The sequence below is a fragment of the Pleurodeles waltl genome, chromosome 10 (genome assembly GCF_031143425.1).
Source record: "Pleurodeles waltl isolate 20211129_DDA chromosome 10, aPleWal1.hap1.20221129, whole genome shotgun sequence".
NCBI lineage: Eukaryota > Metazoa > Chordata > Amphibia > Caudata > Salamandridae > Pleurodeles > Pleurodeles waltl.
The window spans coordinates 20,392,421-20,409,094 of record NC_090449.1 but is presented as its reverse complement, the minus strand read 5'-3'; the positions used below and the strand labels follow the sequence as shown (position 1 = coordinate 20,409,094).

The window sequence follows — 16,674 nt, the reverse complement described above, 5'->3', positions numbered from 1 at the left end:
TATGTGAAATGCCTAAGATCACGCCATTACAGGAGGTGCATATCAGGGTAAGAAGGACAATAAAACTTATGAGTGCCTTAAATATGGATGTAACAACCATGTTGCAATGTGCAAATTTTGTCTGGACAATAGTAAGGATTGTAAATTGTGTGCCAAAGTGGAACATTTTGAGGGGTTTCAGGGATCCAAAGAAAATTTTGAAGGGAAGGAAAACAATGTTGGATGGGTTAATAGTACAGGTGATGATATGAGTGGACATGGTAGAGTGGCACTGGCGTTGGCATGGTGAGATGCAAATGGAAACATAGAGTTTGCTGGGGAGAATGAGTCCTGGGTACTACCAACCTGCATAGTTTTAGGGTTATGAAGCAAATTGTATCTTGCAGTTGATTCAGGTTCCCCTGGACAATAATAGCCAAGGACATTTTTGACAAAGAGTTTGGAGAGCTGTTTTGCATAGATTATCCAGAAAATCCTGATATTATAGCTGGAGCGTTTAATTGTTGAAGAATAGAGATTATTGTGTTTTTTATAATGCATTATTTTGCAAGGGAAGGAATGCACAGATCAAACTGTATGTGGCACATAAAGACATTAATGTCTTGGATTGGAACGATTTGTGGAAATTAGGCATCATCATCTTTGACTCAAGGAGCAAGTGCTTGTGATCCGGGAGGTAGACCAGACTAAATGAATGAGGAAACAGTTCCCAAAAGTATTTTCTGAGAAGCTCAGATTACTTGAGGGGTTCCTATAATGGATTAAGTTTAAAAGGGAATATCGCACCCATGAGATAGAAACTAAGAGGGGTTCTGTTGAGAGTGAGATAAGATTTCAGAGTGATGCTTGATGACATAGTCAAGAATGGAATGCTGGAAGAAACTGACACTTCTGAATGGATATCGCCCATAGTTCTGACACATAAACCAGATAACAAACTTAGATTATATGTAGAGTTACATGTTTTAAATATCTACATTGTAATTGATGCTCATGCCTTGCCTAACATAAGAGTTGTATGTAGTGGGAGAGAGCAAATCTCTTTTCTATCCTTGATCTAAAATTAGGATAGCCTAAAATTCAACTAAGAAGTTGGTCACATTTTTTACCCTTAAGAGGCTTTACCAGTTCACAAGAATACCATTTAGACTGGAATCAGTCGCATCGGTGTTCCATTGAGCTATGTTTCACCTTTTTAATGATAGTGAGCCATATGTTAAATTCTTCCTAGATGACACTTTGATTTTATTTAGGGACTGAAGAAGAGCATGTGAAACATCTAAAGGAAGTGTGCCGCCCCCTTGAGAGAGGTGGTCTGACTGTCAAAGGGGATAAGTGCAAACCTTTCAAGAAACAACTAAACAAACTAGCTTGGACACCAATTTTTAGCATTGGTCTTACACTACGTGTTTGCTTGGTGGATGCAGTTGTAATGGATCCAGCACATGACAAAACAAAGAAATTGCTGCTTTTGCTGGGCTATACAAATGCTACAGGAAATTTGTCAGAAATGTTGCAGAAAAAATGGAACCATTAAGAATGCTCATGAGGAAGAATGATAAATTTATATGGACTGAAGTGAAAACAGAAAGTGTTTGAATGAATCAATTCAGACATAGTAGATATGCCTTGTTTTTTTGTATAGGGAAAACATTTGTGATCACTATAGATGGTAGTCTGGGTGGAATAGAGGCAGTGCTTTCACAAAAGATAGGAGATGCTGAATGGGAGAAGGTATGCAGTGATTGAGTGTGAATTACTGACATGCTCATGAGCTGTGAAGCATTTTCAGAATTATACCATTAGTGGATATAATATATCCAGGAGGTAAATTGAACTCTGCTACCCGCATAGCAAGATTAACTTCCAGATTACAAAAATATAACTTTATAATTGGGTATGTACCTGGGGAAATTGATGTCCTTGCAGACTGATGGTCCTGATAGCCAGTGGAACTTGACAAGGCCCGGAAAGGTGATTTTGATTCTCAGATTATAGCAGCTCTGGGTGAAAGAAGGTCTTCTTTTCACTGTATGTCAGGGAGCAACTAGAGGAAAGCAGTTGAGTCTGATCCTTTCTGCACAGATGTATTCAAGTAGATGATTGAAGGGTGACCAGAAAATTGAGCATGTGTCTCCAGAGGTTTTCCATTTTGGAATGTGTGTGAGGATCCTGGGGTTAAAGAGAAGTTATTAAAAGAGTGTTTCCCCTTGTTCCATTCATGTTGAAATTTTGAGTTTGCAAGCAAAGCGCAACTTAATCCATCATCCATGAAGCAGCTATAAAGGGAGAATTTCTTGATGTGAGGCATTGATAAAATGCCTGACAAAGTGGGTGAGAGAGTGTGCAGACTGTAACAATAGTGAGTATATGCTGAAGTTAAAACCTACACCACTTTGTCCCATGCCATCTCTTTGGATACGGACACCCTTACTGTGGGGATAAAGGGCATCATTACGAGTCGACTCGTGGATGGCTATCGGACCGGCCAATGAGGCGGTCCGAGTACCACATTACAACCCTGGGGGTCGGGCCTCCAGGGAACCGCCAGTTCCACCAAGATCAGAGATCCCAGCAGTCTGGAGGCAGGTGGCTGTCCTAATCTGTCAGGGCAGCGCTGCCCTGTGGATTATGACCTTATTCACTGCCAGCCTTTTCATGGTGCTAGCACCACCATGAAAAGGCTGGTGGAGAATGCGTGCAGGGGGCTCCAAGGGGGCCCCTGCACTGCCCATGCTCTGGGCATGGGCAGTGCAGGGGCCCCCCTGGCCAGCACCCTCGCAGTGTTACAGTGAACACTGCGAGGGTGCTGGTTCACCCTGCAGGCTACATCCTTGCCGCCCGCTCGATTACGAGCCAGAGATAATGCTGTAGCCTGTTTCCCGCTAGGCCAGTGGGCAGAAACTCAGGTTTCCACCCACTGACCTAGCAGGAAATTCTTAACAACTCCGGCTGGGAGGTTGATGCGTAGGCAGCGGTCACCCTGTTGGGAGTTTGGCGAACAGAGTTTTCCATCCGCCGAACTCAAAATCGGGCCCAAAGTTAAATTTTACACATCTGGACCATTTGATGTATTAACTCATCATTTCAGGTTTGCCCTGGTACTTATCGTCTACCATTCAAAGTGGCCCAAAGAAAAAACTAGTGAGTTAGGCTAGCACAGAGATGGTAGCTGAGTTTTTAGAGAAGTGTTCTTCGAAGAAGGGTGCCCTAAAAATATTGCAATGTACAATGGGATGCAGCTAGCATCTTGGAAGATGATTGAGTTTTTAAGAGATCATGAAGTAAAGCCCATAACTATCACTTTGTATGACCCACAGTGCAACAGACAAGTTGAGAAGTTTAATAGCGTTCTTAAGAGTTACTTCAAGGACACTAGAAATTGAGGGGGTGGAGAAATTTGTACAAGAGAGACTGTGATTTTTCATATTACTCCAAATAGAACCACACAGGGTTAGTCAGTTTAGGTTACTTAAGGGATGTGATACATGACATGTAGTATGTGTGTGGTGATTGAATTAAGTAATTTCTACCCATAAGTTATTCCAGGACGTTAGAGGTGCCGTGAGTTGTAGGGTAGCTGAAAATTAATACAAAATGAAAAGATTGTACAATGTCAGTAAGAGTCCCCAAAATTAAGGTTGCAGATTTCATTTGTGTGGAAGACCAGCAGAGGTTCTGAAGATGGAGAAGCCGTTGAGAGTGGTGAGAGAAAATCCCTGCAGCGTGGTAACCCAGGGTGGTAGGGCGTGGAGCAGGAAGCGTATTGCCAAATGTAATGAAAAGTGTTTGAGAGAAGGCAGAACTTTCAATGGTAGTGTGTTTCAAAAGATTCCCAGGGGAGGGTAAGGCAGGAAATATCTCAGGTTTATCGAGTTCCCCTGAAGTAGAATTGGACGTATCTGCTGCGAGAAATGCACAGGTAGACCGCAGTGGAGGAGTCTCCTTCGATATTACAGTAGGTGGGATCGATGATGGTGCTTCCGGTTCCAGTATACCACCATTTACCACTAGCCAAGACGCTGCGGCTGCCGGAGTCGATCTAGTGACAAGAGTGAGACGGTCTTCTGTTAGGCTCAGCGTTGTGTATAAATTGTTTGTCTCTTTGGGTCCTACTTCTTTTTAAACCAGTTTTCCTTCTGTTTTTAACTTTGAGTGCTCTTTTTCCTCCCTGGTTGCTCATAGTTTGGTTCATTGTTTTTGTTCCTGCGTCCCTTGTGTCTTTGTGTTGATTCAAGGAGGAAGGATAAGTTGTGTTGTCCTCTCCAAGTGAACTCGTGCACATCGCGGTGGAGTGCCACTGCTACTCACTCCTATTGTCAGTGCCGCTGTTTTCCTTTGATTGTAGTTCAGTTTCACGTTGGCTGTTGTTATTCAGTTGGCATTGCATCAAAATGAAGATCATTTAAGCTTTACCTATCTCTGGCTAATGTCAAGGGTCCTCCTCATTTGCAGCAGCAGCCAAGGGTCAAGTCTTCCTCCATCTTTGGAGGTGTTGGAGACAGCCTCCTCCCAGTGGCTCAAGGCTGCCAAGAGCTTTTGTAGCGCTTAGAAGCCCCTTAGCCTACTCAGTAAAGCACTGCAGAGGCTGGGGGAGGGCTGTTTTTCTAATCTCACAAATCTAAGGGCGGCTTCAGGCCATGGTTTCATCAGGAGGTGTATTGCTGTGTGCACTATCCTCACAGAAAGAGCGTTTTATGCACAGAGAGGAGGCAGGGCATTTCCTAACCCGAATCTGTAGATATAAACGGGCCTCTAGACTTATGCGGCCACTGTATGTTCCGTATAATTATGGGTTTGCTGCACTTTCCACATAAGCAATTTTACGCTGCATAATTTTAAGATTTTAACAATGTTTCCAGGTCCAAGGGATCTCCAGCTACCAAGCCGCTGCTGTGGCTGGAATGGAGAGCCTTTGCGGAGCTTACCTGTTCATCCTTCAGTTGCAGGTTGCTCTGTTTAGCCTATTTTAACTGTTCCCTAGATAAAGTGAACCTGCCCAAAAAACGCAAAACTTCAAGTAGTACTGCAACTAATCGTGCCGCTTTAGGTTGCATAACCAATTGGCCTTTTCCCGCTGCCTCACTTAAGAGCACGAAAAGGGTTACAATCTATCGGTCTCTAAACTGTGCTGTAGCCAGGGCGGCTTCACTTTCACTTTCCATCCACCCTTCAGAACGGAGAGTACTCCTTGCTGCCTGGGAAGAGCTCGACCTCTGCTCCTCTGAGGCTGGTTTGTTAACGAATTTCTGTCCTGTATGCAGTTCTTAAAGTTTGGCTGATAATTATATAATTTCGTTTTCTGTACGAGGATTCTTTTAGTGCAGTCGCAGCGGGGTGCCTCTGCACCATCGGTAAATTAGTTGTGGGCTTCAGGTCGGTGTGTTTGTGTCTCCATGGCAACCCTTCACTCCGAACTTTGAACGTCTGACTGCACGTCTTCTCAAGTTTCAGTGATGTTTTGTGTGTTTGCAGAAGAAATGGCGTGCTTTGAGCCCAGAATGTTGATTTGTTTTACAACAGACAAACAATACATTTTCCTTCCCAAATAGTGCTGCATTTTACCGAACCCTGTTGAGTTTCCATGTCTTTTGTGTTCCCTTTATTCATTCTGATCTTACTAGCCAATGGCATTTTCCAAGCTTGGATATGTGAAGTGACACTTTCAGATGTAAAACGAAACTAACCCACAACCGCATGTTCTGCTGCATAAAATACCAGCATGGCTGAAGGTGCACCCTGGCACTTTCTGAAGTAGTAAGTGTAATTTGGCAGAGCATCTGTGTTTTCTTCTTGGTTGCATGCATTTAGGTTTAGTTTGTCTGTTCTTTAAAGATGAGGAAATGTTTTACAGGTCCAGTTTAAAATTAAAGCTTCATCTCTGGAGCCTAACTTGCATAACTAGAGACAGAAAGTAACAAAATATGCTGATTCTGCCAACTAGAAAGTGCAGGACCAAATACGAACCTTTATAAAAGGGCACCTGTCCCGCCTTTGGCAGCAAAAGCTGCAAATAATTGTGCATAAGACTCCTTGTCTTTTCACATTAAGTAAACTTCATGCCCATTAGGTTATTTGAGTGGTGGTTTGTGCTGTTTCTAAGAGCCTAGCGGTCAGCTTACCCCCTAACATGAGCTGGGCAGCTCGCAGCTCATCGGGAACCGTGAACCGGAAGTGCTAAGCATCCTTGCTCCTTGTTGGCAGAAAACGCCAGGCCTGCCTGAAAGTGACTGCTATGACCTGAACCAAGTTGACAACTGAGAGGGTAATTATGTGACACCTAAAAAAGCAGAGGTGGACTTATATGTAAAACACTTCGAAGACCGAAAGCACAGCGGAAAAAAACCCAACATGAGGCACTTAACTCATGACCGATGTTGCCACCGAGCCTGTGGCTCTTCAGAGGTGGAGATGGGCTTGTGATGGAGATGGCAGGTGCAAGGGCCACCATTGATGGTAGATCTTTACTATTCACTCATCTTCTAGCACTTTACAGGTTGCTGATGGACAGGAGGTTCACCAGGAGTCTAGAGGTGCTGTGAAACAGGGACCCGACAAGTAGATTTTGCTGCAGGCCCCTCAAAAGCCTTGGAAAAGTCTTTAGCCATGTAAATGGGAAGAAGCCATTTGACCCAAATAAAAAATGATTCTATGCTCCAAATAAGAGAGGTGGCAGTGATGTAGAGTGCAGGATGTACTGTGGGTAACAATATTTCTCAGTGTGGTCTTGTTGCATGAATTCTCGTGGGTGGCTGTGCAGGTGACCTCCATGTTTTTCTACTCCTGGCCTCTCAGGTAATGCCAAAGTGTTGTTGTCCATTGGTGTTTCTTTTTGTTGAACCTGGCCCTTTTTGTAGGGTTATCCCTAAACTGTTTGCCTTCTTCCTCCTATTTTTTCTGCCCTGTTTTCGTTGGCGTTAGGACTCTGGGCACTTTGCCACGGCTGACCAGTCAAAAGTGCATATGCTCTCTCTCTAAAATGTACTGGCGATTGGTTTATCCATGATTGGCATGATTGGCACATTTGATTTACTAGTAAGTCCCTAGTACAGTGTACAGTGTGTGCCCAGGTTCTGGAAATCAAATGCTACTAGTGGGCCTGCAGCAGTGATTGTGCCACCCACAGGTGTAGCCCTGTGAACATGTCTCAAACCTGCCACTGCAGTGACTGTGTGTGTAGTTTTAAACTGCCATTTCGGGCCTGGCAAGTGCTCCAACTTTCCAGGCTCAAACCTTCCCTTTTGCTACATGTAAGTGACCCCTAAAGCAGGCCCAAGGCAACCCCATGGGCAGGGTGCAGTGTATTTAAAAGGTAGGACATGTACTGGTGCGTTTTACATGTCCTGCTAGTGAAATGCTGCTAAATTCGTTTTTCACTATTGCACAAACTATCTCTCCTATAGGGTAACGTGAGGATTGCCTTGAAATATCTTTTAAGTATAATTTCCCATTGGGAGCAGATAGAGATATGGAGTTTGGGGTCTCTGAACTCACAATTTTAATAAAACAACTTTTGGTGAAGTTGGTTTTTGAATTGTAAGTTTGAAAATACTTAACCATTCTGTGCCTCTGCTGTCTGTGGAATACAAGTCTGGGTCAGGATGACAGTTGGGCTGTTTGTTAATTCACCATAGACAGTCACACAAAGGGAGCTGAGGTGTGTCCTGTATATCCTTATGGGTCTTTCTAAGCTAGAGTGGTGGAAGGAGCTGACACCAGCACCTGAATAGGGCTGTGCCTGTCCTCACACAAAGCAGTCTCCAACCTCCTGGAGTGTGTCTGGGGCCAGGGCAGGGAAAGGTCAGGTCATGTGCACTAGAAAGACTTCTCTTTGAAGTTTGCTTAATTAAAATACAGAAATGGGTATAAGTACTGGACCTCTGACACCACATGCTTAGAATCCTTCTGCACTGAGATAATTCTGCCAAGAAGAAGAGCTGGATGCTGTAGGAGGGACTGCCAGCCTGCCTGTTGCTTTGTTGTGCTGGCCTGCTGCTTCTGTCCTGGGAGTGAAAGGACTGGACTTGGCTTTCTACATCCTGCTTCCAAAGGTTCTCCATAGGCTTGGACTGAGCTTGCCTCCTGTTAAGAAGTCTCAGGGGCATCAAAGACTTCATCTGCCAGTGCCTGGGCTCTTCTGCTGAGAGTCGTGACTTGACAAGTGGTGCCAACTCAAGTCCGTGGGCCCTTGGGAGTGTAAACTGGTGACCTGAAGGAGACAATCCATGCACTAACTCGGCACAGCTAAAAAAATCAATGCAGCACCTATCCCACAGATAGAGAATTGACACAGAGCTTACAGAATCAACACCGTGCCCATTTCACAGCGGTTCCATCATCACAGCGCGTCTGGAATTTCCACGCATTGACTCTGGGTGTCAATTTCTCACCAACCCCACACCACAGTAAGGAACCAAGGCTATGTGTCTGGAAATCAGCACATTGCCTTTCCTTGGAGGAAAGACCCGACGCATCACCTCCTCTGCCAGTAAGGAACTGATGCATCGCCTCTCCTGCGAGGAAAAAATCAACGCATCATCTCCCCTATGCAGTAAGGAACCGATGCATAACTTTGCTTTTCGGTGCTTCACTTCCCCTGTGGCTCGCACTGTCTGTTTCTGACGCATCCTAGGATCTTTGTGCTAAAAAGATACCACCATTAATTCCTATGGACTAAGACTCATTTAAACCCTTAAAAAGTGATATATTTACTTGTGTATGTTGGATTTTTGTCGTTTTGGTCTTTTTGTACTCAGATAAATATTGGCTATTGTTCTGGCATGGAGTACTTTTGTGGTGTTTTCACTGTGTTACTCTACTTTACACATTGTCTCTGAGATTAGCCTGACTGCTTGAGCCAAGCTACCAAGTTGGTGAGCAGGGGTTATCTTAGCAGTGTGGCTCCCTTACCCTGACTAGAGTGAGGGTCCCTACTTCGACTGGGTGCAAACCACTGCTAACTAGAGATCCCATTTGTAGCACTTTTCAATGCTACAACTATTTCTCTTTTCTTTGACTGTTGCTAGTCATAGTCTTTCGCCAGTCCACTAGTTCACTTCTTACCCTTGGACGTTACCTCCAATGTAACTAGTTCTTTTTCCCAAGATCTTTCTCTTCACTTTTACTAATCTGTCATTAAAGATTGCAAAGTCTTTCTCTCTGCCTGCTGTGTCTTTGTTCTCAGTGTCATAAGTTGGTTACTTTTCTGAAGTATTCAAAGTCGCAACCCCTCTCTTTCTTTAATGTCAGTAGTTTTGTTCTGTAGGTCTGTACCATCACTGCTTCTCTTTTTCCAGAACTTTGTCTTAAATGTCATTCGTCTATTTCCCTACACTTTCTCTTTCCCCAGATCTTTCAATGACGGGAGACTGCTTCCGAGGTAGTGCACAAGTATTTCTCTTTTCATAAGTCTTTATTTTCAATATCTCAAGTCCTTTTCTCTCCCTAGTCTTTCCCTTCAGTGTAATTAGCCCTTTTCATCCCCTAGGCCTTTGTCTACAAGTCCTTTCTATAATTTTCTCTTTCAGATATAGCTCATTCCTTTCTGTTTGATACTACTGCTCCTTCTGATTCTCAAACAATCTTTTTCTTTGATTGTACCAGTCCTTCTCTTTTTCTTTGCTCTCTTTCTAGCAATCCCCTTTTTATTTAGAGTTTTCCCTTCCATTTCTCAAGACATTTTTCTGTTTGGCTTTATCATCAGTGTCTCAAACCTTACTGTTTCCACAAGTCTTCCTGATGTTACAAATCCTTCTCTACACCCTGGTCTTTTCCTTCAGTGCCCTCTAGACTTCCTCTTTCCACAGGTGTTCTATGTCGCTGCTCCTTTTCCTTCTCTTTTTCTTCATATTTTCAGGTGCCTCTCTTTTCCTGAGATTTTACCATTCAATATATCTCAGTTCTTTCTCTTTTCTCACGTCTTTGTCTTCAGTGTGACAAATCCTTCTCTTTCTCTAGGTCTTTGATGCCTCAAGACTTTTTTTTTTTTCCTTGTATTACTTTGATGGCATCTTCACTTTTCCTTGGTCTTTGTTTTTCTATTCGTTAGGTCTTCTTCTTCCGCTAGCTTCTCTTTCCCTATGTATTTCTTTTCAGTTTCACAAGCTCTTATCTTTCCATAGGTATCTCTCCCCAATACGTGCAAGCCTTTTCTTTCCCGATTCTTTTCCTTTGTGTCTCAAGCTCTTCTTTATTGTTGTTGCAGGTTCCTCTTGACATGACGGGGAAGTCCAATCTGAAGATCATCCTGATCGGGAACTCCGGGTGAGCCTAGGAGGGGGGGCTTTGGGGAAAGGGGGCTGCAGCTGCTCTCACAGGTAGCCTTGCTAGAAAGACGGGTAAGGCCGCCTGCCGTCTCGTACACAAAGGAAGAACTAAAGTAAATATGCATGCAATGCTTGATATAATCTCAGTCACCAGTAATCATTCGGAGGCACATTCCAGTCCATCGTTATTTTGATCATTATACAAATCTAGATAGATACCACCCACTTGTAAGTCAGCCTTGGGCTTGCTCCAAAAGTAACAGTCTACCCAGCCTGACCTACGAGCCCAGGTCCTCTGCTGATGGGAACTCAAGCCACTTCCAACCAGTTTCTGTCTTGGGCCTCATCAGTGAGGTGCAGATTGAATTAATTGGCACAGTGAGAACAGAACCCCCCTCTAGGCACACAGGCCCTCATTATGACATTGGTGGTCCAGCTCAGCCACGCTGGCGGTGGCGGTAACATCGCCGACGGCGTGGTGGTGTTGGACCGCCAGATTATGACCGTGGCGGTGAACAGGCTTCAAAGCAGCCAGTTCACCGCCTGTACCGCCAGGGAGGTCAGACCGCCGGGGGGAAGGTGGACCACCAGCGCCCAGGCTGTCCACCATAGACTGCCGACGGTATTTGGAGTCTCCTTTCCGCCAGGGATTTCCTGGCAGAAACCCCACCCGGAAATCCCTGGCGGAAAGGATGCTGGCGACAGGAATTTACATTCTTGTCCCCAGTATGCGACTCCCCCCAACCACCACCCCACACAGCCACGGTCTCCCCTAAGCCCGTGGGGGCCTCCGAACCCCTGAAGAGACCCCCTACCCCATCCAAGCATGCACTCACCCCCCCACACACACACATAGGCATTCAAGCACTCATACAGACACACACACACACTCGAACACCCCCCCGCATCCATTCACGCACTCACACAGACATTCACAATCACACACATACACAAACACCACCCCCCTCCAATCACACAAACGCACACCCCCATGCACACACACACCACTCATCATCCCCCCTCTCGTATTGGACGGGCAGTTACCTTTTCTCAGTGGTCGTCCGGGAGGGGATGGGGTCCTTGGGGCCTGCTCCCCCTCCAGTGCCCTGTCACAACACCGCCATGCCCATCACCAACTCGTAATAGGCGTGGCGGTGTTGTGATGACGTGGCAGTGCAAGTGGAGCAGCCTCCACTGCACCGCCGACCGCCAGAATGGCTGCTGGCGGCTCTTTGCCCAAATTCTGGCAGAAAGCCGCCAGCAGTCATAATATGGTGGTCTGAAGACAGCCATCCCTGTCACTCTTGTGGCTGGTCGGACTTCGTCAGTCTACGTTGTAAACCGCCAAAGTCATAATGAGGCCCACTGTCTCAGCTAGGGCACCTCAATCAGAAAAAAACAAAATAAGTGACTTGAGTGCTTGAATTAACCTCAGCAGCTGCTATTCACTTTGGGTGCATTCCAGTTATTTTTTCCCCACTGTGCTACTATGTAAATAATTCTTAGTCTTGATCCAGTTGGAACAGTTCAGCCCATACTGCCAGGCAGGTCCCCTCCAGGCAGGGATACAAGGTGACCCCTGTGGCCAGTTCCATGTGGGAATATAGTTCTAAAACTAAAGCATAACTTAGAAGAACAGGCAAAGGTGGGTGGAGATAGAGTAGAGAAATGGTTAAGATGAGGAATGACTGTACAGAAAAGGGCCCCACAGAAACATGAAAGTAGAAGAAAGGATGAGCATAGAAAAATAAATGTTTAAAACTGGTGAAGGTGCAGGTTGGAGAATGCGTAGGAACACGTGAATGGGAAAAATAGTGGCATGAGGGAAAAGTGATGCAATGGTAATGACCAGAACAGCAATTAAAAACAAGCATTTGCAATGCAATCAGTCTCACAATTGTGAAAGTTAGAGCTCGTGGCTTTGAAAATGGCATTTTTTTTACTTTTGTTTTTTTATGTGCAGTGGAGTGATGATATTTGCATAGCGCTATCGCAATTCATATGACTTTGCAGCACTGGAAAATAGGAAATAGGTTATGAGGGAGAACAGGCAAGAGTAATATGGTGGCTGAATAAAAAAATAAGTAATAACATCCTGGAAAAAGCAAACACTGATAGAGAATGAAAGATTAAGTAAAGCTAGTTACTCTCTGGGCAGGAACGTGTAGCATGAAATCCAGGAAATATTTCGGTGGAGTTTGCCTGCATAAATCTGAATATCTAGCAGAGCCCCTTGTTAATACCATGCATAAGCCACCCTTGCTGTTGTTGATGGAATGTAAACCGAGGCTCTGGCAGCGCCGCATGGAGCGCGGAGTAAACCGTATTGTGCCGAGATTCCATACACACCACGTACCCCAACATCCCCTTTTATCCTGGGGATAAAAGGCCCCCTTTAAGATAAAAATGCATGTTCACTAATACCTCTCAACACACATTTGCAGATTGTTTCTTATGAAGTAGTGGCTTTTGGACAATTGAACACCACAAACAATTCACAGAGAGAAGGGAAGCCCCTGGAATGAAAAGGCTCGAATTTCACTGCTGCTTTTAAAGCAGGACTTTGAATTGCGGAGTGTATGAATTTTAAACTTGTGCTAACTTGCATCGCGTATTAGCAAAACAATTGTGTCACCTATAAAGCATACATGTTATAGCTTTTGTCTCTGCATATTGTTTAAACACAAGTTATCTAAACAGACCCAAAGGGCTGCTATTTAAAAGGTTTTCCAGAACTGCTTGGCAGCGACACCTGAAATAGTTGAAACTTGAAAGAATTGTGGGAAGGGGCAGCGTGGCGGACCTCTGAAAGCTCCCCTCTGTGTGGGATACAGCTATCCCCTAGGCGCGGTTCATCACACTACTTTTACCACTCTCTATGTTTGCGATGCACACAGCTGGGGTGCCACTGCCCTCTGGTGCCAGGGCCAGAGGTGTGGCCGTAAAGGAATGGCCCGCTGTACCATGCGCTTCCAACCTTGGGAACACAATACACCTATATGGCGTAACAGGACAAATCCAGCAGTAACAGCCTAATATGGCAGGGTGCTAACCCACCCATAGAAACTGGAGCAAGGGGGTACAGGAGACAAAGCCAACATGAGCGTAAAATGGAGGCCTTTCATGAGACCTGAATACTCCAGTATATTAACAACTGTAGGCACCTACAAAACAACAATATGAAGCACTCTAGTCTTTAATCGCCCTTTAATGGTCTTCTGACAAAGGGCAATACCTCTACGTGCACAAGCCACTTTACCAAGTGCCTACCATTTTTTAATTAAAACACATCTCATAAATAGATGTCCAGACCTAAGGACCCAAACTGAGAACCCTTTTTCGCACGTAATTAATTTTATTATAGTAACTTCAGTGGGCAGTCACCAATTGAGCATTAAAAACGCCTTTTATAGATGGCTGCTTTGTTCCATGATGTGATGTAACGCAGTGTACGTTTTGGCACACAACTACTGCCATGTGGAAAAGTATAGAAAACGTTGGATATTTTAAAAGCGGCTGACATTATCAAGCTCAATAGTAGCTGTTACAGTGACTTGAGGTACAGTAAAAGTATGAAATAGAGAGGAAAGCAGCAAATCCTAAGAGAACCAAAACAGACAATACAGGGAGTGCAGAATTATTAGGCAAGTTGTATTTTTGAGGATTAATTTTATTATTGAACAACAACCATGTTCTCAATGAACCCAAAAAACTCATTAATATCAAAGCTGAATATTTTTGGAAGTAGTTTTTAGTTTGTTTTTAGTTTTAGCTATGTTAGGGGGATATCTGTGTGTGCAGGTGACTATTACTGTGCATAATTATTAGGCAACTTAACAAAAAAAAATATATACCCATTTCAATTATTTATTATTACCAGTGAAACCAATATAACATCTCAACATTCACAAATATACATTTCTGACATTCAAAAACAAAACAAAAACAAATCAGTGACCAATATAGCCACCTTTCTTTGCAAGGACACTCAAAAGCCTGCCATCCATGGATTCTGTCAGTGTTTTGATCTGTTCACCATCAACATTGCGTGCTGCAGCAACCACAGCCTCCCAGACACTATTCAGAGAGGTGTACTGTTTTCCCTCCTTGTAAATCTCACATTTGATGATGGACCACAGGTTCTCAATGGGGTTCAGATCAGGTGAACAAGGAGGCCATGTCATTAGATTTCCTTCTTTTATACCCTTTCTTGCCAGCCACGCTGTGGAGTACTTGGACGCGTGTGATGGAGCATTGTCCTGCATGAAAACCATGTTTTTCTTGAAGGATGCAGACTTCTTCCTGTACCACTGCTTGAAGAAGGTGTCTTCCAGGAACTGGACTGGGAGTTGAGCTTGACTCCATCCTCAACCCGAAAAGGCCCCACAAGCTCATCTTTGATGATACCAGCCCAAACCAGTACTCCACCTCCACCTTGCTGGCGTCTGAGTCGGACTGGAGCTCTCTGCCCTTTACCAATCCAGCCACGGGCCCATCCATCTGGCCCATCAAGACTCACTCTCATTTCATCAGTCCATAAAACTTTAGAAAAATCAGTCTTGAGATATTTCTTGGCCCAGTCTTGACGTTTCAGCATGTGTGTCTTGTTCAGTGGTGGTCGTCTTTCAGCCTTTCTTACCTTGGCCATGTCTCTGAGTATTGCACACCTTGTGCTTTTGGGCACTCCAGTGATGCTGCAGCTCTGAAATATGGCCAAACTGGTGGCAAGTGGCATCGTGGCAGCTGCACGCTTGACTTTTCTCAGTTCATGGGCAGTTATTTTGCGCCTTGGTTTTTCCACACGCTTCTTGCGACCCTGTTGACTATTTTGAATGAAACGCTTGATTGTTCGATGATCACGCTTCAGAAGCTTTGCAATTTTAAGAGTGCTGCATCCCTCTGCAAGATATCTCACTATTTTTGACTTTTCTGAGCCTGTCAAGTCCTTCTTTTGACCCATTTTGCCAAAGGAAAGGAAGTTGCCTAATAATTATGCACACCTGATATAGGGTGTTGATGTCATTAGACCACACCCCTTCTCATTACAGAGATGCACATCACCTAATATGCTTAATTGGTAGTAGGCTTTCGAGCCTATACAGCTTGGAGTAAGACAACATGCATAAAGAGGATGATGTGGTCAAAATACTCATTTGCCTAATAATTCTGCACTCCCTGTATAGCTATCCAACAAAACTGCCAAAAGTATATTGCAAATTATGGGATAAAATGCTAACTGCAAGTCAGCAAAAGGTACCTGTAAGTGAGACTGCAAAAAGATCCACAGAACAAACGTTTAACTAGTAACTCCTTTTCCATAAGTTTTGTTTCACATAATGATGTTGAAAAACAACGTAATGCTAATTTGCAAGTGACACAACCCATCAAGTAAAACGGAGATACGCAGACATCATACACATCTTTCCTTGATTGGATTAGTATGCAAACACATCAGTGTGAAAGTGGAGGCCTTTCACAAGGAGAAGCAGACATCATCTACTCAATAGGCAGCCCAACACCAAACAGCTGGAAACAATCAATACCTCTGACGAGTTTGTCCTGCATGAAACTTCAAGCCACCATGGGCGCCATGGAGCGTGATGCGAAGGGGAGAGACAAAAGAAAAAAGTAGTGCGCCCACACTAAAGTATATTGGCAGTCGTACAGTGATCCATGTAACACGGTGAATCTGCAAGGCGGTGCAAACCAGCCTCAAGGTGGGACAAACGTAAAGCATTTACCAACAAAATCAAGGGGTTTTTGAAAGGCAGGTCCAGGAACGAATGAAAGTGATGGGCGTGGTTAAAGCCCACAGAATAGATCACAACATGTTGAGAAGAGCAGTGCATGCGAGCTGCTATGCTCAATCTAAATATGTGAATCTCGACTGAATGGCAGGACATGGGAAGGGGGTTGAAGGGGAAATGTATCTGTGCAAACTTTGTAAAAAAACAAAAACAACAAAGAAAACCTATTTTTAGGATTAGTTAATTTCAATATTTTTTTTAAAAAAGTATGTCAAATGCAATTGAAAAAAATAAAAAAAGACTTTCCTTTAATTGGTTTCGAGCAAATGGTAAATACTGTTTATCTTCACATTTTTGAGCTAATAGTTTAGGTAAAATGGCTTCTCATTTTTGGTATTGGTATGAAATGCCATAAAAAATGGTTTATGCGTCCAACTTTACATTAATCTCATGCCGACAACCTGTTCCGTAGGCCATTCTCCATCTGCCACCCCATGCAAAAATGAGTAACATTCTTCAATGACAAATTCAGCATAGCAAGGAGCATCCTTGGCAAGACTCCGAGCAATAAATATCCTCCTACTATCTATCCGTTTACTCTTCTGAATATTCACCTTTTGGCCCCTTGCCTCAAAGAACTCACTGAAATCCTGACATCTCTC

General features: G+C 44.1%; 1 protein-coding gene across 3 annotated transcripts in view; it reads left to right on the top strand.

The window, feature by feature from the left end:
• Window positions 1–16,674, top strand: part of LOC138260937 (ras-related protein Rab-7a-like) — a 155,004-nt gene that overhangs the window by 65,829 nt on the left and 72,501 nt on the right. For all 3 annotated transcript variants that reach the window (XM_069209470.1, XM_069209467.1, XM_069209468.1), the window contains one exon: window positions 10,205–10,263. In XM_069209470.1, the coding sequence (XP_069065571.1) occupies window positions 10,217–10,263 (47 nt within the window). In that variant the 5' untranslated portion in view covers window positions 10,205–10,216. The remainder of the gene's footprint in view (window positions 1–10,204; window positions 10,264–16,674) is intronic.